Source organism: Lepidothrix coronata, unplaced genomic scaffold (assembly GCF_001604755.1).
Source record: "Lepidothrix coronata isolate B3197 unplaced genomic scaffold, Lepidothrix_coronata-1.0 Scaffold17, whole genome shotgun sequence".
In the NCBI taxonomy this organism is placed as follows: Eukaryota; Metazoa; Chordata; class Aves; order Passeriformes; family Pipridae; genus Lepidothrix; species Lepidothrix coronata.
Window position 1 is genome coordinate 7,283,897 of NW_016690197.1, and position 27,410 is coordinate 7,311,306.

The following is a 27,410-nucleotide window of genomic DNA, read 5'->3' on the forward strand; positions in this document are numbered from 1 at the left end:
ATTTTTCAATCTATTTGTTGTCATTAAATATGCTTTGATTATCATTATTGCAAAGGTTCAAACTGGGGCTGACTAGTAATAAATAAATGTTAATTTAACGAGCAACTGAACGCTCCCCAAACGCTACAAACGAAGGCTGTAATTCCATTAAGAGGACTCTTGTGACATAAGCCACATCAGCAAAGCTCAAGTGATTTGTCAACGTCGTAAGAATATGGAGGTAGAATTGCAACTTCAATTTATGGATATTTCAGGGATTTATAACCAAAAATCTGTGGTACCCCTGAAAACCACAAGAGGTGCTGAGATGCTACAAAGTAAATCATTATTGCTTAAACTTCTAAAAGGTAGCAGTGTAGCTAGAAAGCAATAAAGGCAGAAATGTGATAGTATTGTTTAGAGAAGTGTTTTTAGCATAAAGGTACCTGCAGCAATTTTAAAACCCAGTTTCTCATTCATGCATTGCACCAGCCTGAGTGGCAGATGACTTGATGTCTGCAGTAAGAGGCAAGAAATTCAGAGATATTCCTGGTGCCAACTTAATAAAAACACATTTCAACTGAAGAATGCAGTTTATTTCTTGCTGCTAGCTGTTCGGGTGAGCTAGTTCTCCTTGGAGGCCAGCGGCTTCGTGTTCAGAAATGCCGAACTCATGAATCAACTCACAGAGTTACAAGTGCCCAGAAACTTTGTGTCTTTAAACTTTTTCACGACTTTAAGGCTTCAATACCTTCAGTAGTTAGAGTGGTTCTAGTAAAAAAACCCCAACAGATTTCTTATTTTCTACTTTTACATGGAGAAATACATGAGGGGTGATTTGCCAAGCTGGCATAATTATTGAGAAGGAATTTCCTTACAGTCTGTGAGTTACACCTCTGGAAGAGAGTGCCTCTGTGAAAGACCTTTCAAAATATGATAAGAGTCTAACAAACTTCCCAATGTAAAATAAATCCTGCTTGATGGGGTTAGTTCTCATTATATCCCACATTTCCCACTCAGTCAAAACACTTGCTTCAACAAAACCACTGTTCAGTCATGTTAATATACTGGTCACAGAGAAGTATGGGGAAGTTTGTCATGGGAATCTTGTTCTCTGCTGTTTGAATAAAGGAACTATGCTTCCAGGAGAGTATATTATCACACTGGGTGAATTTTTTAGTTAAGGGATTAATTTTGAAACATTTTACTACAAGGATGCTAAAATCAAAACATTATATGTACTGTTGCCTAGGTAGTAACAACTGATAAAATCCTCAGTCAAAGAAAAAAGCTAGAAAAGCTTCTTTCTGAAGAGAATATAACCATTCTGTTATAAAAATTCTGTCAGGACAATAACACTGCAGCTGGTTCGATGCTAGAACCAATAGAAGATATGTATGTTGAGCAGCATTGCCAACATTGCTGAATAGGGCTTGCTGGTAAGGAGACAATAAAGAACTTTTCCTGTTGCAAATATGTACTTTGAAAACACATGAAAAGTGTGATACAGATAAAATACAGACATTTCCCTCAAATGAAACACAGACCAAATCAAAGCCTATCCAGTCCAGTATCCTATTTCCCACATATGGGAAGGAAAATTAAATGACACCATGAAGAAGGAACCAAAGTACATAAGACTAGAATCAGCTGTGTATCTAGACTGTTATGACTCCCAATTCTTCCATCTGGACTAAAGGACTCAGGAAAATGTATTCTCTGAGGAGAAAAAATGATCAATTTATTATTTATGGAGTGACAGAGGAGAACTAAGATATTCCAGAAGCTAGTGGAAGAACTACAGATATTCTAAAGCTCATGTTGCTTTGTGTCACAGGAGAGAGAGAGAAATATGGTGCAACAAGAGCCTAAGTTCACACAACAATACTCAGGTAAGTGTCTGACCACAAGGGGAGTTCAGACAGATTTGCAACTGTTGAGCTAACTTCCATTGCAGAGGGAAAACCAGTTGTGGTCCTTTCTTTCCCTGGCAGTGAAGGAGAACTGTAGAATGCACTGTCCTGCATTGCACCTGTACTCCATAGGAAAAGTATCTGATGACTCAGCGTTATTTGTGGGGCAACTGAGGAAAATAATATATATACATCCATAAATAGGGTACAGGACCTTTGTTAAGATTACCCCAAATATACAGAAGCTTGCTGTATCCAGACACATTATGTCAACACTTAGATTGACAAAGGAGAGTTGATCCTTTATATCTCCCTCCTTGCTTTCCTCCCTCTCTCCCTGAGTTTAACACTGTCCACATAATTTTTCCCTTTGAGAAAGGAATCTCACAACTGATCCAAGACCAGCCTGACAGGATGTGACTGAACTCCTTACACTGCTGGTGAAAGGCAGTAGTTTGGAATAGAGACTGATGCAGCTGATATAATTCAGGATATTCTGAATAACTACCAAAGTCAATGTTTTAGTCCTTCTACAGAAAAACAACATCTATGACAGTACCAGGGAAAAGGATGTCATTTAAAGAGGAAGGTTTTTTTAGAGATCAGGCAGTTCTTAAGGCCCTGATTATTTAATTGCAATAGTCTTCCCACAGGTAAACTAAGAAAGAACAAAAGTAGGATTATTAAAAAAAAAAGTCTTGATTTCAAAATGCCTAAAATCTGAAGAACTAGGAATAAATACATGTATTTACATGGCTGCCACGGAAAACAAAATAGGCAAGATCTCTCTGTTTTCCCCCCCACAAGAACAGCAGTTTACTGGCACAGCTGACGCACAGAGCAAATGCATACAAGGACAAGCACTTGAAAATGATCTTATTTATGTTACAGTCACTGTTACCTACTCCTTCAAATTTAGTCTTGTTTGCGATTTAGCAACAATAGAGAGTGACAAGCATGCCCTAAAAGGTGTATGAATAATATGACCTAATGTGTTTCCCTCTATTTCTGTCCTTTTTGATTCATGAAAGCACTGAACTAATGAGTGAAAACATTCCTATCTTCAGCCAGATTTAAGCATATACTGAAAATTTATCATTGGTTTAAGTGCTGTATTAAGTAAGGATGGAATTACTCACATGCTTAAGATTAAGCTTATGTTGAATACTTTATTGAAGTGGGACACAATTCTGAAGCTTTAATTTGGTAACACACTGCTTGTTATCCCTTTCACAGCTACAAGACTGAGCCCTGCAATTCTATTTATAAAGTCTCTTTGGTAATGTTTCCAGTAAATTAGTGACTAATGGAGCTCCTTACAGCTACTACATACTGGATATTAGAGCCTTCAGGATGCAACAGTGCATCACAGAACTACATGGATGAAGGTTACAATGAATGACAGAAATCTTGGATTAGATTGGTTTTTGGCTTATATTGAATAATTTTTAAAAACAGGCATAGACATAACATCCTCTTTTTTCCTTAGAGCTTGTGCCAAAAAAAATAGTAAGTTTGCAAATGTATATTAAGCAATGCCAGATATTTTCTGGGTTTGTTTTAACAAATTAACCCTTTGCATTCTTTTCTGATGTCCAAATAATTGTATTGGAAGCAGATGTTCTACCAAAATTGACATGATCAGAGACATTATGCTCACTTATTAACATACTGTTTAATATTCACTACAACCTGTTTTAAAGAACAACAATGTGTTAACATTTAAGCCAGGAGGGATTTCTGTACACTATATAGTACTTGATGCAGCTTGTTTATGCAACAGTCTGACAGATACAATTAATCTCATGAAAACGACCAGAGTACAGCATAACGGCATATTATTTTTGAAGTAAGAGAACACACTTTCCCTTTGGAAATCAGAACTTAATTAAATCATATAACTTCAGGATGCAGAGAAAAGCTGTAAGAGAATGAAGCTCGTTTTGAAGGACAGTTGAATGAAAAATCAGTAGATTTTATACAGAAAGAATAACAGGATAATCTCCAAACAACAGAAAGAAGTAAGAAATACCTCCAACAAACGCATCTCCAGCTCCATTGGTATCCACAATTTCACTCTGATCACTCACCAACACAGGGAAAGTAGTCACTTCATTTTCTGTAGAGGAAGGGAAGAATAAAACATGAGTTACTTGGAAATACAACTTTGAAAAGCACAACAAACAGTGAAAATCAAAACAATTCAAAACTGGAGCTCTGACCTTCAGCATGGTAATTTGGATAAAAATAGATTTGGCTTATAATTCTGTCTGTATTTACTGCATAGGGATATGGAAACACATTGACTCAACCTATTTGTTGTGGGCATTTTCATTATTTACTTCCAGCCTAATTTATTTTCTCTACCTCCTAATGTTAAGGACAAGAGGAAAAAAAGTAAATCAGAAGGAACAACATAAAACATCTGGGCATATGGACAAGACTAAGAAAAATGTGTCCTGCCAAAAACAGTGCTTCCTATTGGTTGCATAGAGGTGATGTAGCTTCCAGAATGGCCAGTACAAGCCTCCAAAAGATCAACAGAAATTGCTGCACTGTGAAAATCAAAATATACGTCAATTAACTAAAATAAAGCTGTGAAATAAAATGCAGAAACAAGTGTAAATCAAAGTGCTCTCAAATTACCTCTTTAAAAAAACCCCATATATGTAAGAAGCCTTACAACTTGCCATATGACTAGGTTTGGTTTCAAGATTTCAATCACTTCACCCCCTTTCTTGGTATTTATTTAAAAAAAACAACTATTTCCTTCAGCTCCCTGCCCTCTACTGGCACTCCTTAAACCTATTGCAATAGGTGGATACTCAACATCTTCACCTTCAATTCGCTGCCACACCACAGTTCAACATAATTACACCACTTAGGTATGATAACTTTAGTGTTCTAGGGTTATAAATTTAATATATGCCACTAATTAATCAGCTATGGCTTTCCAGGTGGTAATGTCATAATGACGTGATAAAAATATAATTACCACCTTGTCACAATACCTTGTTAAAGTGTAAATTACCCCTGTAACGGAGCCAATGGAAGTTCTGCCTCTGGTAGTCAGTATGCATTAAACTGTCTCAGAGCAAACAGATTGTCCTTTGGCAGACAGTAGGAATTACAAAAAGGGGAGGGGGAAGAAAAGCCTGTCAACCAGTGAAAATGAAAACCATCAGAGCTGTTTTCTCTTAATTTTTGGTAAAAATAGAAATAAAATGCAAAATAGATCTTCCAGTCGCTGAAACCTGCAGATGAGTAGTTTCTTCACTGTCCAGCAACAGAGCAAATCATAAAAATCGCTCTTACACTGATGTACACAGTAGCAAACAAGGAAACCTAGTTTGGAAGGCATATAAAGAATTCACAGTCTCAAATCAGGCAAGTCTGTGTATGCTGCAGAGGTACCAGAAGGATCCTGGTTTCTGTGAAATGCAGTGTATCAGCTCTACTGCTCTTCACCATCTGCTACTAAGTGAACCAGGCAGATATAATGATGCTGCCTCCAGAGGGAACTGTTGGCTGGCCCACCAGGAGGGGAGGGGAGGGGAGCATTAGCAACAACCATCCATGAGAGGCAAAGGAAAAAGGGTAATGAAAAACATAAGATGAATATTCCAATTAAAGAACAGGTTTCAGTCAGTTCTCAGTGCATCCTACTCTCTATCCTGTTAAGAAAGATATTTAGAAATGTGCTTCAATGCTGTGTTGTGCTCTTAAGATAGTCTTCAAGAGCAATGTTTTTTAGTAATTTTAACAGGATTCATTTGAATTGGAAATCAAGAAGGAGAGGTCTTACATTAAACTCTGCCAGACGAGCAGAGTGTATTCATCCATTTCACAAGAAGGTATATTGATTTGCTCTAGATAATACTAAAACAATGAACAATGTGATGAGTCTGTTGAAGCCACATTGTAATAAACTAACCTGCTTCCATCCCAAGTGTGCACAGGCACACACAGATGTTCTACGTTAAATGCACAGTAGACAATTGCATATGCATACAAATGTCTGTGTTTGGGCACAGAGAGTGAATAATGCACAGACATTGTATTTTGAATGCTGTAAATGGGACTTGGCATCAAGTAAGATTCTATTCAAGCAAACTAGCACAAATGAAAGTTCTCACCATCGTCTTTTTCCTTTCTTTTCCTCCTCTGTCTCGATTCCTTCCCTCAGCTCCCTCTAGTACGTGCAGGTAAGTATTGCACTATGAGCTCTTATTTTATTCTTTCTGCAGTAGATATAATTGTTTGTAACTGAATTAGTCTAAAACCCCAAATACCATCAAGAAATTTGTCCGGTGAATAGTTGTTTTCAGGTTTTTTTTCTTATTACAGTTTTCCATCTCTGGGTCTTACATTTTCTCTATATAACTTTATATATATTTTCAAGAGGAGCAATAATCTCATATTTTGAAGTTTCAGAAGTTTCAGAAGGAGCACATACCACATTACAAAGATATTACTATATGCACATATCCAATAGGCAAGTTATCTTTCTTTAACCTTAGGAGAACTTCTTCTAGCACAGTAGAGTCTACTACATTATAGTTGACAATAATTTATACTGAAGTATCAACAAAAGAATACTGAGGTTTAGGTTTTTTTTCCTTTCCTTCACAATAAATGAAGTCAGTTAGAATTAAAGCTGCCATTAAATTACATTGTATTTAGGTGCTGTGTATCAGCACCTAAATAGCTAACTCCTCTGACTGAACTGTGTTGTGTAACAACCAGGCACAACAGGGTGAATTACGATGAAGCAGAAGTCTCCATTCTGAATATCCTTGCTTTTGTGACTTTAATTTTGCTTTAACTTCATTTTTGATCTATTATGGTATAAAACTCCCAAATCCATCATAGTGAACATTAAGACACCTTGGCTAAGTACACTGGTTGTCAGTGGCCTTGCTTTTCAAAGTCAGTTCTGATTTCATTCATCATTCTGAGAGCTTATGAAATAAAGAATAATTACGTAAGTGTTTTGAAGTCCAAGTGCCGCTCCTCTGGGCATAAAATCCAGTGTTCTATTTTTAAACAACAAATATCTTCTGTGATACAACACATTCCACTCGGATATCATTTCCTGGAAGCCCAGAATTGTGAGTGCAAATTGCAACATGGTGACTATAACTAGGGAAATTTTAGTAACAAGCAATAATAAAATCTAAAATTTTGGGACTTTGATTCTATTCTCAATGACTTTACATTAGTCAGGAAGTCAACTCCTTCAGAATGATATAGAAATAATCCAACCCAAACATTAATGTAGTGATTCCATAGGCTGAAGACAATATTCACAGACAAGTCAAAAGGATTCAACTCATTGGTAAATTCAGTTATTGCTAATCTCTTGCATTATGTATATAAACATCTGAAATCTATATTTATTTTCCTCAGGCAAAAATATGTGCTAGCATACCTAACTTAAAACATTTTTGTAGGTAAAACAGTCTAGAAAGATGATAATTGGAGAGCAATATTAACTGAAAAAAACCAGTGCTCCTTCCATTCTAATACATTTAAGCTCCCAAATGAATATAAGCCTATTTCACAATGTTAACAGAAACAATCGGACTCTGATGATAGCTGCAAATATTACAGGTCTGTCTTTAAACCAAATTAGAATCACAGACTACATGTCTACTCTTAGTACAGTAATAAACACCAGCAAGCAATCATTACATCCAATTAGGCTGAGTACTTTCCTTAACTGGGTCATTTACCAGTCTCTCTTGCTCTTAAAAGTAGATTAAATGTGTAAACTTACATTTAATTACCTGTAACAGAACTCTTATGGGCAACATGTTGGAGTGTCCTTAATTTTGTTTTAAAATAAAATAAAAGGAAGAAGGGAGACCTAAAATAAATAACAAAAAAGGTCTAGCTATTTCCTCAAATAATCTTTTGATTTTGGGCTGGTAGTGGTAGTACAGATGCTTACAAGATGGAGTAACAGTCATGTTTCTTTTGTGAGCTTTAACTTGTAAAAAAAGGAACAACTTTGAAACAGAATTCTGTCCCATCTCCTCCCCACCTCCATCCTCTCTAATTTTCTTTAGATCAGGGGCCAAAAAACAGATAAAAAGAAAGAAAAAAATGAGACAGGAAGAACTTAACAGAACATAGAAACCTGAACTCATAACCTATAAATGTCTCTGGGCAGCTGTAAGGTAAGTAATGAGAAAAGTATTTGAAACTAGCCCATGTCTGTTTGGATGATCCTTAGCTCTCACCTCACTCCAGAAGGTAAACCCCAGAAGCCTACAGGTTCTAAGTCTCTGAGCACATCAATACATCCTTAAAACCCTTAGTATAACAACACTTTCTCCTGTTTTGTTCTACAGTAAAACACTGCTGCTGTTCCTGTTCTTCACACAACAATTCCACACTGGATAATGTACATCAAACAGATACCACAGCCGCCCCACCACATCAACAGAGCACTGTGCAAAGCCATCAGGCAACGTGGGGCAGGGCACTGCACGCTGAACCCCCCTTAGAAATCCTTAAGATTTCCACTGATGATGTATTTCAAACCTCGCAGAGCTGATTCAACCTGTCACTTCTAAGCAACCAGAAGGAGATCCTGCATTTTCAGGCTAGGACTTTGAGACAGTGGCACTAGATGGACACTCTGGCCCTCCTGGCCCTTTCTGTGTGCACATTAAGTTTGCCTTGTTTTGCATGCCAACATCTCCTCCATCTAGGTCTGTGCACTGCTGTTGGCCTGGTGCTGTAGCTATTTAGGGCTTGTCAGAAAAAGAAGGAATTTATTTCTGCAAGTCAACAGAGTCGAATAGCATAATAAACAAGATGCAAGTCAGCTGCATGCTTTGGGATTTTCTACCAAGTATTTTAATAATGCACAACAAATGATGTGGTATTGTAACAAATGCAACAAGTACCCAAGAAATATTTATAACTAGTAATGTAGAGGTTGTTCATCCTTTATCCCTATAATAAACAATGTTACCCTAAACAAGTTACAGAGCAGCTGTACAATGCTTTAATGTCTATGGTATGATACAAGTAATACAAATATTAATCGATTTCCATAATAAAGGACCCAAGTAATGGGTCTCTTTTGCAATAGGACTAAAATTCTTTCTGTAGCTGGCTAAGCAAAAGTGTTGGTCAGGATGCAAAGTGCTATCCCTCAGAGACAACTAGTTCATTTTCAGTAGAAACAGAGAAAGAATATGATGCCAAAGACTTTGAATCTTCTATGGCTCTACTCACAGAGTAGATATGGTCCTACACCTATCCATGGGGGGAATGACAGTGTGCAGACACCATTCTCCCTGTCTTCTATGAGGTAAATGAGACTTGTCTTCCCTTTATAGCTCTCCTCAGACGTACACATTGTACCACTATCTGGTCAAGAGCATTTTTATTCAGAAGACATAATCATAGCATCTTATTGAAGTGTGATTCATAGGATTAGAGTTAACAGGGGGATGAAGGTTCATCCAAAGGAACTTGTATACTCATACATATCAAATAATAGCAATGATGTGAAATTAAACACTATTTTTGCACACAGCATGTATCCTCTGAATCTACGTCTGATCCTGTCTGCACTCCTGTTAATTCAACACCACTCCTTTGAAATAACTCTTGATTTATACCAGCACGAGATTGGACTCAGAACTCTGTATCTAGTTACAATTGTAACAAATGTAACAGCATCAACTAATGACTCATCAGCTTCTATAGGCCCAAATGTGTTTTATTTTACTTCGTCAAAGGTGTGGGACAGACTTAAATGTCATTATTCTATATATCACCACTTGCCAGTGCCATGAGTTGAATCTCTCAAATTAAATCTCTTATAATAAATTAATATTAAATAATTCCTAGAACAAGTAAACAAAACACTGTGTAAAAGATGGAGAAGCAAGAGGTCAACAGAAAATACTAGTTCTGCTTCAGTTTGTTGCTAATATAACATTTTTTTAATATATATATATGTGCATACATATATGGAAAAACTGCCCTAAAGAACAAGCTGCTGAATTTTTCTGGCATGTGTCACAATGTTTAAGGTTTAGAATGGCAATGAACTCTGTTGAAAAAGCCTTACAAGCACACAAGAGTATTGCCATTTGCCCGCCAGGCACAGATTTCAGAGGGAGCTGAAACTGCGCCCACTGAACTGCCAGCAAACACACTCCTCTAGCTCGGCATGGCTGCTGGAGACATAAGGTAGCGTTCAGAGCTAAATCCTCTTCCTGTGATTCCTGTCCGGACTGAGAAAGGGGTTGAGGACTCAGAAAACGAAAAGGGTGTGAAGTCATAGGCACCAAAATTAAGAAAAGCTTCTGCAGATACTTCACTGATACAACACGACGACTCTCTGGGGAGTGCTATGAAGAGCTCAGATCAAAATCAGTCCTGCAGACAGGAGAGATGGGTTACAATAAATGAAACCCATGAATTGTATGATCCCAGTCTCCCTCGAGAGCAAGCTCTACTGCAGGGAGTTGAGTCACACCAATGAGCACAGGGTGACACAAAACCAGATCTGGCCTTGGATATTAACAAATATAAAGCATCTCGTTCTGCACTGTAAATCCTACATGTATTGGTTTGACCACTGTACAACTTATTTGATCCTCACGTGTAAAAAACCCAGCAACATCCCCCTCCCAATTATTTTCTGAGCTGTATATGGGCACTGGAAATAGAAACAAATCTATTTCTATCTGTAAATAGATAGCTCAAGAATTGAAAACACACAGAAACAGATGACAGCTGGAATATCAGTGTCCAAGGTAAGGAATACATCACATACATGTGTCCAAATTACACCAACACATACGTTCTAGCTCACACGTGCTCTTCAGCCTCCTGAAACCTGGCTATGGGGACTGTGCAATAATGAAGCACCTTTCAGCTCAGAAATCGGACTGGGCACTTCACTTACTGTTTGCCCTGACCCACACACTGTCAGGAAAGCCTGTATGCTTGTACTCCATTTCATGGTATCCTACAGACACATTTGATACCACCGCATAACTGGGCGATCAAAACACTCTCCTATGGGAGAATCTTCTGACAACTATCAACCTATAAATCAGGTCAAAGCAACTCCTACCCAAAAGCTTATCAGGGCATTGGCTAAAAACAAAACAAAATGAGAAAGAGAGAGAGAAAAAACCACATTATAATTTGGTTTTGAGTAGGACAAAAACTGTTTTCTGCCTCACATTTTTCATACATTAAGCATATTGCCCTAGCGGGGTAAACACACCTGTCAAAACTTGCAAGCTTTCTTAGCTATACCTCAGTTTCAGAGTGGTGAACACAGAAATCACATCATTTAAATAAATGCCATGTTACATGACAGCTTTTTTTATGCTACATGATAATCTGAGAAGCATGGGTTGTCAGTGGAGGCAGAAATGGGCCCAAGGCACTTCTATTTCACTTGAGCATCAGTAAGACTGAAAAGAGAAGGAGTGAGCATTAGGTCACTACAGAGCAGCTCTGAAGGAGCTTTTTCTTCTGGGAGAATTTATATTTAGTTTCATAAATAAAATCAGTCCATTGGAATGAAAGAGACAGCCTTCCCTAGAAATATTACTAAAAATAAGTTAATGTATATCTATTTCTCCTTAAAACAAATTTAATTTGTTACTAATTGGCCATTTCAGAGGTAGCTATACCATAGAAGTTCTACTGCACTGCATTTAAAAATTCAAATTACACGTAAAATTTTCAATTTTTCATCCTTTTAACTCAGAGCTAAGCTCTAGAACTTTTACAATTATATTTTTCTTCTCATTCAGTATTTGAAAATTCCATGTTGGCTTTAGTTAGGATCTCCCTAGACTACTTATTTATTTTTCAAGAATGAAACATGCTTACTAAATGAATTTTCTCAGGCTTTAGCAGGTTTTAAATCTATTAGAAGATGTCACTGCAGTGGAGGCTGAAGTTTGTTCTAATCTCCATAAGAAAGTATTTTGCTCTTAAAAATCCAGTTAAAACAGAGCAACTTGAAGGTTTTTAATGGAATTCTGTAAGGGTTATGTCAGTCTAAGAAAAGAATCTGTCCCAAAATGCAGGAGTTTATATATCCCCTACATTAGTTGCAGATAATTTCTTAGATAATTAAATACCCCAAACTATGCTCTCTGTAGTATCATTTTATCAGTTTGCAAGTATTCCCTAACCATTGATGTAAACAGGAAGGCAAATCTACCACCTTTTAAAAATAAAATCGGACACATTTTAATGTAAATTATGCAACCCTGAATTTATACAATTATTGACTACATAGTGCACTAAATTCATTTGGATACAGTTACTGAAATAGCAGTTTTGACAAATAGCTTCTGGCAAGGGTTCTTCAATCATACGTTTGTGTACCAAGGCCTTGAAAGCATGGCAGTACACAGGTATACTTGTAAAGGCAATACAACAGGCTTTACAGGGACTGTCATTTAATGTAAACTCCAATGATACAAAGTCAGGCTGCTTGGCAAAACCAAAATAACTAACCTAGCAGAAAAATTAAAAATTTTCAGCCTCTATCTCTGCAGAACCTTGTCAAACTCCTACCACTGCCTGTCACTCTTGGTTGTCTCCTTTAAAGTATTACTTCTGCAGTATTAAATTGCTGAATAATTCAATTTTAAGTTAGTTCAAAATTATACACAAACCAACACACTGATCTTTTTAGAAGCAATAAAACATTTTAAAATGAACTTTAGTTGGCGCATCCAGGCAAGTTCAACTCATGATCTTTTAAACCTAATGTGTATTCTTGTGTCGTCAAGGTGATCACCAAGGTATGTATTAGAAGCAAAAAAAATAATTCCTGCCCTGAAGAGTTTCCAACCTGAAACGCAAGATTGGTAAGCAAGTAAATAGATACATATAATGAAATGTGGACACTCTGCTGATATAAATAAGTTATGAAAAGTTGTGAAGAAAGTCAAGAAACAGATATGGCTTTAAAAACTAGACAGATATGCAGGAAAAACCTCTGGTTAGTCTACAGAGTGAAATAATTTGAACTGCAACCTAAAAATGCGGGGAAAAAAAAATGGAAAAATGCTTGTTACTTGTTCCTTTGAGAACCATTTCAGTAGAAAACATATACTGGCTATTTAGACAGTTTGACTGCTTTTTTTGTCATTTTTTCCTAGCAGAAATAAACCCAGATTTAAAAAAAAACAAAAAGGGTTTCAATTTAACATTTTTGAAGAAAAACTTTCCTTTTTTTAGGGAAAGAAAATTAACTTCTGTAACTCTCAACTTGCCAAATCCATACTTGTACCAAGCTTCTACTCATCTTTGCTGCTTACTGTGTAAGCACTCTCTTTTTCAGCCCATCCTTCTCCATTGCCTGTTGATTCTTGATGATTAAAGCAATGACTTAAGTGTTTACTGGTGACACAGAGGCTGATTGTAGCTAGTAAATTTGGATTTTTATGCCAACAAAAACTTAGAAGGTTAAATTTTTTTCCATATGAATACAAATCTGATCTGATCATCGCTACTTGGTGGCAATGGAGTCAGGAGCAGACGGTGCCAGGAAGGAACAAAGCTGCTTGGGAGCAGACTAACATTTGGAGCAGGTTTTTCTGCTGAATGCACTTGTCAAGCTCGACCTTTGAGCCTGTATTGGTTTATTCATCCAGTCTCCTCTTTCTTTTTTCTGTTTTTATTCTTAAATGCCTGTACATTTGCACATTCAGGGCAAAATGGGAACAGCAGTAGCTGTTCCTCCTGTAGCTCTAACCTTTCATGAACAGGCCTCTGGTTCCTTGTTCACCCAAAGAATCCACCAGTGCCCCCACCTCAATGGAGAAGAGGGCTGGCATTCCCCACCAATGTATCTGATTCCAGCAAGTGGAGTGCTTCAACCCCAGCCTATCCCCAGAAGTTTGGCTTGGCCTTGCAGAACCAAACCTTGTTTCTCTCCGTTATTGACTTCTTTAACATATTTTCATTTCTGTATTGATTTCCCTAAGCCATTGGAGACCACAGCTTCACATGCTCTTGTCTTCTAGACCAGTGATGTGACTCCTCCAAAAGCCAACACACAATACATATCCAGTACAGATATCTAACATGATTTACTTTGTTCCTCCAAACATGTTTTGATTGCACACATAAAAGACCATTTGATGTTTTCTGTATTCTATTTTTCACAACAAAACAACAGTCCCTTCATTTTTGAAATGAAAATCTAAAATCGATCCTTAGTTTTTTTATATTTGGTTTTAACCAAATATAAAAATGTCAGTACAAAAAGCAGATACTTATAGTGCATGATGCACCAGAGATTAAAAGAAAATTGCATTTTGAGCACTCTACTAACTAAAGTGTTTAACTGCTCACAAATGGATTTTCATATTTTTGTAGTAATTTACAGGGGGTAATAAGTACCGTAATCTAATCCACCACAATTACATAATTTTTGGCCAACTTGCTGTTTATAAATACTTGCAAGTATTAGGTTATTAAATTTTTTACAATTAGGTGACTAAGAAAGCTGTTTATTGCCTTCCGTTATACCCTCTGTTAATAAGATCTTTGTTGCAGATGTTCATGTATGCTGCATTGATGTTTAATGGTGCATGATGCTCTAGGTGGTTCCCATAACCTTGCTTTGTCTACTATGAGCTGACTCAATTGATATGATAATAGAGAAAAGAGGTCTGAAACAAGCTGGGCTGTACTGGCACAATTTGCATAACCTTTAAATTTGCCATCACTTGATAGCCAACTGCTCCTAAAAAATTCTTATTCAGTTGTCAGCGACGACAATGTACTGTACGAACAGCATTCAGCAATTGGACAGGTGCGGAGGGAAGAGAGGGCACGCACAGTTTATTGCACTTTTATATTCTATCAGGAAATGTACTTATTATCAAATTTAGAAAGCCAACAATTTGGAGTAGAGTTCTGTGGTTCCATTTGTGATCAACTGCTATCAGCCACAACGCATGGCCTGGCATCTTTTCAGGTTCACAGTGCAATATCACAGTGTCTCATTACAAGGGACATAAATATTTGGTTCCGTAGACTCTTCTCTGATTTAGTTTTGACTGCTAATCACGGGGGCAGGCAGAAGAATCAGGATGGATTAGGAGAGCAGTGGGGGGCACAGGGTAGCAGACTAGAGCAAACAAAATCAATGTAAGCAATCTCCCAAACTTTAAATCTGGTTTCAGAGGACTCTGTGTATTCTTTTTGAACAAACATTAGTATTATATCATTCCCTAGGTATAGCCAAAACATAACAATATAAAAATAGTCCGTGTTTATTCTATTCACTAAATCTGCTGTCTGTATATACTCTATGCCAGGTCTGCTTACTTTACTGACTTTATTATTCATAACAAAGAAAACAGCTATGGTGAAAGTAAGCCAGAGCCTACTTTCATTCAAATGGGATCAACTACATAAACATTATTTTTGTGGTATCCAAAAGTATGTGTATCTTAAGTGCCACTTCATATTCTATATTATGCTCAGGTGTGTCAAGGCCAGGTCTTTGGTACCAGACTGACAGGCACAGTCTACTTTTCAGATATGACATTTAACCAATTCCACTCTGCATTATCTCTAAAACCTACTGTGGAAATCATTGAACCAAACTGATCATAAAATCTCACAATTCCATTTTTAGACAATTAACCATTTCCAAGCACTCCAATTAACCTCCCACGCCCTCAGCGTTAATTCTAGATGTTTTGTCATCTTACACAGAATAAATCCTAAATCCCCAAAGTCAGGCAAAGCAGGACCCATTCAAACCTCCCTCTTTGTCTGCTTTTTCCACTAGACAGGATCTCTGCTCTGTCCCTGCTGGAGCTAAGGATTTGTCTTCTATTCAGCCATCTATTTCCCACAACTTTCATTGCCTGCAATTGGATGCTACAGCAGAGAAACTTCTAATCAAAGGGTCAGTTCCTGCAGTTAATTTTCATCCAGGGACACCATACATACCCACATTTTACTCTCCTTCCATTCCATGCAATTATTTTATAGGGACTATTTGAGCAGGTGAAGATTAGAGGCTTGAAAACGTAAGTTCCATCATTTATGACAAAAGCATGACATGGATAGCTACAATTTAAACTTTTCTACAATGTTCATTCAACTGTAATCACAAGATGGGAAATAAAATCTCTAAATTAAAGATGATAGGTTACAAGAGTCTGTAGGGCACCTTCTGAGCACAGATTCTGCTGTTCAAACTCCTCTGTGATGATTTGCTATGAAGGGAACTGCTGCCTAGTAAAAAACAGGCTAACTCCGACAAAATAATGGGAAAAAGAGATCTCCTATAGAAGATAATGTGCCTGGATGCCAGTGGTCAAAAGGTGGAGTTCTTTATGCCCCTTACTTGTGCCATACAACATAGAAGACACCCCAGGTAAAATGTGTTATCAAATCTTTCAGCGTACATAAAGTTCGCTTTTTCTACAACCTCTAGGAAGACTCCAAAAATGGAATCGCAGATTCCAGACAAAGTACAACACACAAAAAGACACATGGATCAGTATAAGCCATTAATATTCATGAATGTTTTAAGTTCTCCATGACCATAATCGATATCCAATGAAGTTAATGAGATCTTTCCATTGATTTCAAAAGACACAGGGGTGAGCCTCACAGACAATAACATCTCATTCTCTCAAGCACTCCAGCTGATAACACACACTTTGATGATTTGCTACCTTCCCATCCAGAATTCCAGGAATAAACAAAAGAGATGCTATCTTATTTCAAACTGGTTTTGCAAAATGAGCAGTATATCATTATAAAAGTCCATACGAAGCATTTAGTATCTTTAACTGAAGAGCAGTCAAGGCCACAGCAGTTAGGGGTGTTGTTAATGCCACCATGAGATCCATAAACAAGACCTCCGTTATTTATTTAAGAAGGAAATGTAAAAACCCCCTGAATGTGTCATCCTCCCAGAAGGTTAAGATTTTGTTTTGCTTTAACTTTGGGCCTCTGGAAAGCAGTGATTAAAACTCTTATATCTTCTAACACATCTAAGAGCATCCAATAGATTTAAACACTGATAGGTAGAGTTTTAAGTTCAAACTGGCCTTGACCTTGGGCAGTATGACATTATCTGAAAACCATTAATGGTCTGAAACTAAAGGAAAAGCTCATTAATAAAAGCAAAACCATATAAAGGTACAAAGGCAAAAAAAAAAAAAGGAAAGAGAAAAAAAAAGAAGTTTTATTAAAAGTATTGATCATGACCTAGGGCACTACAGACATTGATCTTCCTACATCTCCACAGGAAAAAAAAAGTTAAGGCAACAAATTATTGATCTCTTATGAAACCTGCTGAACAAGCCATACATTTAATTTCTTACAATGAAAAAAATAATCACACCAAATTAGGATACAGAGAAAATCTATTTCTTAAAAATTATTGGTAAAAAACCCCCTATATGATTAATTTCAAAAAATAGCCACCCTGTTAGTATGATTTGACCCTAAGTGTTGGGAGGTGAGAAGCCTATGCACTGTAAACCTTTAAAGCACGGGTTTCAGATTTCAACTCATTAAAGCATATGCTTTTAAGGAGAAATGTCCATTGCTGAATATTGCAGCAAAATAGAACGAATGCACAGAAAAGGACAATGCTGGACTTTAAACTTCAAGCATAAATTTAATTAAAAGTTTCTGCGATTATTATTTTCTATGAAGCAGAATACTGTAGTTTTGGATTTTCTTCAGTTTGTTCAAAAAGTCAGAAAGATATTTAGACTGACAGAACACTGTAGCTCTAGAAACAGTCTCTGAAAAATCGAAGGTCACCAGAATTCCCTCTTTGGTGTACGTGGAGAGGGGTAGGTGTCATTTTCAGAAAACAGGGATAACCTTGACAAAGTTGCATTAATTACATGTGTATGTGAAAAGCATAAATTAAATTTGGAAGGCTGTCATTAGTTCCAGTGCTTCCCAATTACTGAATGAACAATTCTGCTGTCTCACTATTCTCCTAATGGAGATAACATTGGTGGTTTTCAGCACATGAGATGTTAAAAGAGTTGTTTCCCTTCTGATAGCATATCAATGGCTCTGCCATCTGTATTTGCTTTGCAGACATCATTCTACAGTATTATCAGGTGACGCTGAAGCAACTCGTGTTCCAACTTTGGAACTACAGCCTTTGTTGCTAGATGGAAGTTCAAAACAAAACACCATGTTTTATGACTCAAAGAGAGGCTCCACAGCAACTTCAGCCACTACAGCTCGCAGATACTGGAGCCTCATCCCTGCTCCCTCTATGGCAAATGCCACGTGCACTCCTCCCATGCTGGCACCAGCATCCAGACCCTGCCAGGAGCTAGTCCAGAATGCTCCACACCTCACCAGGGCAGCTTTCTGCCAGTCTGTGCAGACTGCTGAACTGCCCCATGTGGGTGGAGAAGTGCTGGTAGGGTGGGGGAAAAGTAGAAGATGGAAATGTGTGTCCCAGGAGGAGCATTTATTTTGGATTTTTCTATCAGTTTAAAATTGCCAGGAACCCCAGTCTCAGTATCTTGTGCTCTGAGAACCACATAGTCACAGAATGAGTAAGGTGAACCCTCTTTCCTTCCATGGCTGCCCAGAACAGTAGGGGCCTGCCTTGGTAACCACAAAGCTTAACTACTACCATTCTCTCTTCTCAGGATTTCTGGTAGGTAGATTTCTGTTGCTCCATAGTTTGAGCAAATAGAGTAATATTGTACTGATGTAACATTTTCTGTACAAATACCTCACAATTCACTCAGGTCACCAGTAAAATGATACCAGTTTTAAAGTATTACAGCCATGTATACAAGAGACACCAGAAATTTATGATGAATTAATTCTTTGTGGATGTTTTAACTGAGTAATAACATCACGGCGAAAGTCTAATTTCTACAAAAAAACCCAAAACCAAACCAACCAACCAACCAACCAAGAAACCCCAAACAAAACCCACAAACCAATTTAAAAAAGCTACAGTGCACCTAGGTACCTTCTTTCCTGAACAAGAATGTCCATTTGGGATTTAATAACACCTGAATCAGTAGCTTACTGTAAATTTAATTCAATTTTGCTCTCCAGAGTCAAGCAAGGCAGGCCTCAAGCGGTTTAAGAGGTGGCCTGACCAAAATCCCCCTGCCTAAGTCCAGTTTCAATGTTAACTGTGTGCACATACTATGGGGTAGCACCTCCAGGCTATAGATACCATGTCTGAGGGGAGTTCTCCAGTGCATCATGTGCCATCTTCATGTGAGACATTTAGATTCATTCAGGATAGTAAAAACAAAAGTTGAGTGTGAAGAATGGCAAAAGTGTCTAACATTAATGGGGTATAGAATTCTTTGTCAATCGGTGTAAAAAAGGTGCCCATTTAAAAACCAACTCTAGCTTTAAATACACAGTGATGGGTTCTAAACCATGTATTACCAGACCATAATGAAAATTTGAAGTTACAACAGATAATTCTATGAAAATGTCAGATCAATCATCAGTGGCAGCCAGAAAAGCAAATAAAATGTTAGGAATTATTAAGAAAGAAATATAGAACAAAGGAAACAACAAAATTAAACCACTTTGTAAATTTCTCAGGCACTTGCAAATTGAACATTCTGGTCCCCCATTCACAAAGAGTAAGCAGACCTGAAAAAAGGTGCAGTGAAGGGTGGCTCAGGGTGTCAGAATTATGGATCAAAACAGAACAAGTAAACAGAATAGAAAAAGAGTCTGGAAAAAAAAGACTAGTGCAGGGACATAAGCAAAAGATCTGCAAAATCAAAAGTAAAAAGATATTGTACATGGAATGATTGTGGATGAGCTGTGCAATACAAGCAGCTGGAGATAGCCAGGAACATTCTTAAGTGCCTGAATCCAAACAAATAGGGGAATGTATTTCTTTACATAACACAGAGTCTGTGACACTCATTATCATAAGATATTATGAATGATAAAATCCTATTTTGGCCTATTAAGCACAAGGAAAATATCTCTAGTTCTCAAATTCTCAAGCGACATTTTGCTGGAAGCTAGGGGAGTGTAACATGGAACTATTATTATAGATTCGCTCTGGTTTTATCCTCTTTTACAAGCACCCACTGCTTTACACTGTTGCAAGCATCAGGTTAGACAGACCTTTGGTCTGCCTCAGTCCTGCTCCCAACTCTTTCACTCTATATTGCTACTCCAACATCATATAATTTCTACTACAAAAACAATGGATTTGTCTATTAGCAGTTTTGTCTCAAATTTTAGAATTACGGTATAAAAACTGATGTCCTACATCAATGTATCTGTATCTGAGAAACAAATACAGAAGTTCTCTGTGTAACAGTAAGTATTGCCCAGCCCATATTTATTGTCCTTCAACAAACATGCATTTTCCACAGCTTAAAGGGGTACTTTTTCCTCAGAATGCCAGAATGTGAATTCATTGTAGTGCCTGAAATCTGAGCTAAGTTTAATAAGAGGCACAGTTTTGCCTTGAATATTCCTTACTACTAGCAATTGCACATGGAAAGGGGATTTCCCAGTTTCACGCTCGATTTCTGGGCTAAACTAGCATGTTAGCACTGTAGACTAGAAAAGACATTCTTTTCTGAAATCAATATGAAATTACTAAAACACACACATGTATCTATTTATATATGTGCATATGCATTCTTTGAGATGCAACAGCTGATACACTTTTAAGTCCAGTCAAGATACCTGTATTCAGGAATGTAGGTTTTAATAATGTGTTTCAGCTGTCTAATAAAATGCTCAGTCTTCTACTCCCACACAGCATGAAAGTGTGAATGGTCTCAGTTACAAAAAGGTATTACCAGCTTTGCTATTCATTAATCCCTATAAACAAACGTTCATTATTAATTTAGATTTTGTGGTTTCCTAAGACACAAAAACCCTAATTCTTCTGGGCTTTCTGGCTCATTTGTTATACCATTAGGGGACTAAAATTTCCTTTTCTTTTAAGTCCACTTTTGGTTTTGAAACTTTTCTTTCCATTTGTGAATATAAATAGATAGGGAAGAGTGAAAGTGTGTAATCGTGTGAAAAAGAGAGTACATGGTAATATAATTCGACTACTGTTTCCCCAGGTCCAAGGCACTATTCTTGTTTGTGTAAAGCACATGAAGCCTAGCTGATAAAAAAAGAGCTAGTAAAGGTTTCCCTGTCTGGAAGGCTAAGCATGAAAGCTGTAAGCAAGGAAAAAAAATAACACCTTTTCCTACTTCTTAGAGAAGAACATACAATACTCAGTAACTTACAGAAAGAGGAGCCACAAACAGACCCACCATAAAATGTCAACAGTGTCAATATTAATAAATACTTCTATGTTTTATAGATAGGCTTACAAGGTAACACACTGCTCTGTGATTGCCCCACAACCCGTCAAAGAAAACCTACTGACCCCTGTTTGGACCAAGCTGTATACTTGAACATCAGCCCTTTTCATTATCCCAAAAAGCACACAGCATCATGCTGTCATGATCTAAGAACGGCCCTTAAAACCTCTCATTTCTGTAATTATGACAACCCTTCTCAAACAAATGCTTTAAAAAAATCTACTAAAATATTTAAGATCTAACAGATCCTTACAAAGTAAAAGAAGCTTCATCATTCATAAAAACATACTATCATTTGTCAGTATTTTAATTTAGATTAGGTTTTAGTTCTATCCAAACATATAAACTTTTAATTTATGAACATACCTGTATATATTACCTTAAAAATGGTTGTACTGGGTGACACCAACATCTATTTAGCTCAGTATTCTGTTTCAGAATAACATCTAGAGGCAAATGCCTGGTATCACTCCAGTATCAAAAGCTTGGTAGGCAGGCTCTAAAAGTTGGTAATGTTGCAAGTTTTATTGTGACATATTAACTTGCCTACACTGCAAATGCTGTTTAATTTATGGAATAGATAAAATAACAATAATAACACACAGAAATTCACAAAACTCTTTTTCTATGTAGTATGTGGTAGGTGCACTAATAAGTTTTTAAGATGAACCTCTGTCTTTTTACCACAATAGCCAGCACTGCTAATAGGTTCCCTGAAATATCTCAAGTAATGTGTCCCAAAAAATGAAGATATAAGTAGTTAGTAAGTACTACCTGAGCTGGCTTTAAAGCTTGAATCCTCAGAAAAATCCATTTTTACTGCCATATTCTAACAAACGAGGTTATTACAAACATGACCTTAAATAGAGGTGGTCCTGCAAACACCAGGGGTTGAGAGGGGAAAAATGGAAAATTCTGTGTTCATCCCTGAACATGCCAAATTTCATCATTCATAACTTGAAAAATGCTGAAGTGATTTTCTTCAAATTTGGATTGTTTTTCTTTCCTCTATTAAAGCTATAAAACAAGCCAAGTTAAAGTTTGTAGCTTCAGCTGTTCCTGAATTATGCAAATATTTCAATATAAAAGTATGTTTTTCCATTGCTGAACTGATTTTGCTCAGACTTTCTGAAGATTTCCCTTTGGGCCAAGACCAGTCATAAAATGTATCTGACTAAAAGTAATTTGCTTAAAGTTATGAGCAACTCTGTAAAAGGGATATCTTTCACAGCATTTGATTCTGACAAATGTTATAGAACACGTATAGATATGACATATATGTTCCTGCCAGAGCTTGTGATTTTTGGTGCATTTTTAAGAGCTCCAGCTGCTGAAAACAGGAGATTGCATGTGTTCATTAACTCCACCTGCACTCTCCACTTAGGTATTTTTTGTGGCTACAGAAAAAATATTGAAACATGAAATGTATCCCATAAGCTTAGTCAAATCTCAAACCGCAGTCAAATCCAGAAACTTAGGCCTGGGAAGAAGGATATGATGGAAGAAGGCTGTGATATTGAGACCAGAGTCTTGATAGCCAAGTAATTCCTAGTACAGATGAAGAGCATCCACACAAGGAATTAACCCAGCACTGTTCCTCAAATAAAATTCTCTGATAAGCAAGTCCATAGATCCCATTTTCAGTTACCAGTCCCTTTACCAAAGCATAATCCTCTGTACTGAAAGGTTTCATCACAGATGTCTCTCACAGGCTGCTTTTTCCCAAAAGAATTTTATCAAAATTCAGTCATGTTGGGGACCAATGCTAGAAAAAAATGTTTTTCTCAGTGCTCACTTTGAAGGTCACTGAGAAGCTCCAATGCCTTCCAGTTTTTCAGTAAAAAGATAAAACTTGACATTATCGAAAAATGCACCTCCAATTTCCCAGAGAAGATGCAGATATTCCCACCCCTGGAAACATTCAAGGTCAGGCTGGACAGAGCTTTGAGCAACCTGCTCGAGTTGAAGATGTCCTTGCTCATTTTGAGGGGGTTGGACTAGATGACCTTTAAAGGCTCCTTCCAACACAAACCATTCTATGATCCTATGACACGAAGAGGAGATGGTGATAATTTGCTTGTGCTCCATAGAGTCTTATTAGAAACTGATGGTTAATTCAGTCAACAGCTCATCTGCATCAGCTCCTGTGTGCCAATCCTAAACACTCCTTTCCTTGCCTCTAAAACACACTGATCACACTCAGCTTGAATTTGAGCTTGCCTCTTCCTTGCAATTATTCCTACTGACAGAGAACAGGAAGGAAGGGGAGAGAAAAGGGGCCTTGGGGCTGGAGGCTGTGACGGAGCAGATACGAACAGACAGCAGAAAGACCCAATGCGCTCTGTTATAAAGACAGAGAAATTTTTCCTCTGAAAACACAAATAATTCAGACAGACAAAGAAAATGGACTGACAAATGGGAATGGCTTAGATTGAGGCTGCTGATGCAGTTACTGCTTCTCACTGTTTCCATGATGTGACCCAGCTGCATGGACCTCTAAGTTGCCTGTCAATCCATTCCTGAGTGTCTACAGCTCATAGTCTGTTTGAGGTGAGCCACTAGTCAGAACTCTTTGGTCAGTCTTTCCTTTTGGCAATAAACTGTGCCTTTCTGCCCTATGCTGTGCTTCTCAAATACCTGTTGATACTTCCATTCTCTGGAACATCCAGGAACAGTAACTGTTGTCATAATTCTTTCCACCTGTAGTGACTAGCTGTGTCTGGCCTCCTTCATATCATATACACCCCCCCCTCAAAGAAAGTCCATGTTAAATTTCCAGTATATATAATTCTGAGCTCTTTCATGAATGACCTGGCAACCTGCAACAACTCCTTTTATCCATCCTATTTCCTCTCCTTCTACCCAGAGCTGTAACAAAGTGTATCTCCTCATTATTTCCATTACCTGATCCCCATGCAACCTACATATAATTCACTGAAGATGTGCACCCTTCTCTCTTAACCCAGCCCCATGGCTGCCTTCTCCCAGATCTCTCCCCTAGGGAGCCTGTTCCAGTGCTCAACCACCCTCTGGGTGAAGAACCTTTTCCTGATATCCAACCTAAACCTCCCCCAACTCAGCTTCAGGCCATTTCCCCAAGTCCTGTTACGGGTCACAAGAGTGAAGAGAGCGAAACATGTCCCTTTGCTTCCCCTCATGAGGATGTTGAAGACCATAATGAGGTCTCCCCTCAGTCTCCTCTTCTCCAGCTGAACAGACCTAGTGCCTGCAGCCGCTCCTCATACGGCTTCCCCTCAAGGCCCTTCACCATCTTCATTGCTCTCCTTTGGACACTGTCTATAAGCTTAATATCTTTCTGATATTGTGGCACCCAAAACTGACACAATATTCAAGGTGAGGCCGCCCCAGTGCAGAGCAGAGCAGGACAATCCCCTCCCTTGACCAGCTGACGATGCTTTGCCTGATGCCCCCCCGGACAGGGTTGGCCCTCCTGGCTGCCAGGGCACTGCTGACTCATATTCAACTTGCTGTCAGGACCCCCAGGGTCCCTTTCCTCAGGGCTTCTCTCTGGCCTCTTGTTCCCCAGTCTACACATGCACCCAGGGTTGCCCTTTCCCAGCTGCTGAATCCGGCACTTGCCCTTGTTAAACTTCATATGGTTGGTGATTGTCCACCTCTAATTTGTCGAGGTCTCTGCAATTTGTCACAGTCTCTCTGCATAAACATGTTGTTCAATATAATAAGCATGTTCTTATTATTAACCTGGACAAAATATAAAGCAGAAGGTTTGAACAAGGATGCTCAAATCCATAGCTGACTTTGCAAATACTATTTTAATCTAGGCACAAACTCTATGAAACTTTACTGTTTCCTCAGAAAGGCAGAATAAACAACTTCACACAATCTGCTTTTTCAAAAAACATACTCCTGTAGATTAGAAAAAAAGGAATTATTTTATACTGGTAACTCCTAAACGCAATAATTCTTCCAAAGATCATTTAGAAACTTTTAGACTTTCCACTGCAGGTTTGAAACCCAGACCTAGTTAGTTCTGAGTGTGTTAGCAGCACTCTATGCCATCCTGTGGTATTATCATATGCTAAATAAAGGGATGCATTTTCCTTCTTTCATTATTATTTTATTGTGAGGAGGTGTGAAAAGGATGGTCCACACCAAAGGAAGAGAAAAGGGGGAAAACAATAACAAATTGGTATCTCTTTCGAGAATTGCCCCACAGGCCAAACATTTTTATGTTCTTAATCATTATTAAATGACTTAACATGACACACAGAGCCTGGCGAATGATTGCATCCTGACATGAGAATGAATTACAAATGAAATGAAAGATCAAGCTGTATTAGAGGACTGCCTCTGGGAAATGAAAATCTTTAATTCTCTTTTATTATTGACATTTATTTGGCTGCCATGAATAACAACATAGCAAAGAGATTCAGCTATGCTTGTGCACTGAATAGCTTATCCCACGGCTCAAAACTGCCTTAACATTTATCATGTTTGCTTTTGTAGCTGACACCATTGCATACACTCTCTATCCATCTTGCATTTATCATGCATATAAAGTGCATTCTCTAATATAAGTTCATTTCATAGTGAACAAACAGCTAAGATTAGCAAGTGTCAGTCCTCAAATAAGCTCCCAGTTGTAAAAATATCAAAGAAGGGATTAATGGATTTGTTAACAACTCCAGTTTGAAGAATAAAAAAGTACTCAGTTAAAATTAAATAAGAGCACAGGAGGGTTACATATAAGATTTAGGTTTACTACATTATTACTAGCTCATGTGTAAAAACATTTCTATACTGCTATTTCTCAGCCAACTGTACAATACTCAAGGGAAGTGCCTCCATATGGGCCATTCACGTTATGCAGTAACTTTCTGGGAGGAACACCTCCATCATCATTCAGTGAGATACACATACCCAACTCTCAATGACTGGTTTCTATTTCCTTTAAAACAGTTTGTAGCTAACAAAATAGGGGAAGCAGCAAACTATTGGAGAAATCATTCAAACTGCTGCTAGGAATGATCTATATAGCAGTGACATACCTGCTTAGTGCCTAGGCCTGCAGCCACAGTCTGAAGCCAATTCGGATTTCGAGGCAAATATTGTATGAGTGAGCACCAGTCCCTCAGGTGCAAAGCTTCCTCAACTTCACTTGATTTTAAAAGGAGGAATTCAGCCCTGACTAATAACTTAACTTGTGAAGGAATGAGCTACTAAAATGGCTTGCCACAGCACATGTTTTTAATAGCTTTATTTAGTCTAGAAGCATAGGTGGACAGAATTAAAGAGACTGTCAAAAGGTAGGCAGTCATGTTTATAATGCTTAAATCTGTGCATCGTACTTCATCAATTTAGACAGCAGAAACTACTTGTATCCCTGCTAGAACACCTTTTTCCCACGTACTCCTTTGAGAATTGAAGAGCAGACGGCTGAGAAAAGCTAAAGTGAGACTTTCTGCTCAAAGCAAAAAAGCCTGGAAATTCACTTAGTACTGGATTTCACTTCCTCCTCTTCACAAATGTTTAAATATACTACACTGTTGCACAGCTGTTCTCAGCAGGCATAGTGTATTCTTGTTTGCAGCAAAGATGGCTACACAGATAAAATCTCAAGTCATAAAAATCTGAGTAAAACCAACTGGATCAATATTTTAGATCTATGTTATAAAAAAAGAACTTAAGATGTTCAGAACTAAATTCTCAGGCATCCTTGTGAAGTATTAACTTTTTAAATTCAGAATCTTAAAACAATTAAAAGCACAAAAGATGAGAAATATGGACTAACATCAAAAGGCAAATGCTCTGACTACCATTTAACAGTTAAAATTTGTAAAACCACAACCTGTAATTGTTTAACTGGAATATTTACTGTGAGCAATAATGGAGATTTGAAAAATATACCTGTAGCCATTACAGTGTCATCTTTCCCCTGGGTAAAGACCACGATCCGTTGCCTTTTAGTGTTCACCTTCGGCAGGGCTTGTGTCTTCCGGGCTATCTCTTTAATGTCTTCAGTCTATTCACGGAGAGAAAGAAAATTCTTGTTACCAGCATACTAGAGGGGTGAGAGATTAGAACTTTATTAGCAGATCAAAGATTTATTTTCTTACAGCTAGGTATAAAATAGACTTTATTGTCAGTAGAGGAAGATTTTTAAAAGGAAGAATACTTCATTCTC

General features: G+C 37.7%; 1 protein-coding gene across 2 annotated transcripts in view; it reads right to left on the reverse strand.

Moving 5' to 3' along the window:
• Positions 1 to 27,410, reverse strand: part of ADK (adenosine kinase) — a 279,602-nt gene that overhangs the window by 14,493 nt on the left and 237,699 nt on the right. For both annotated transcript variants that reach the window (XM_017806900.1, XM_017806901.1), the window contains exons 9-10: positions 27,134 to 27,248; positions 3,925 to 4,011 (exon numbers count right to left, since the gene is read on the reverse strand). In XM_017806900.1, the coding sequence (XP_017662389.1) occupies positions 3,925 to 4,011; positions 27,134 to 27,248 (202 nt within the window). The remainder of the gene's footprint in view (positions 1 to 3,924; positions 4,012 to 27,133; positions 27,249 to 27,410) is intronic.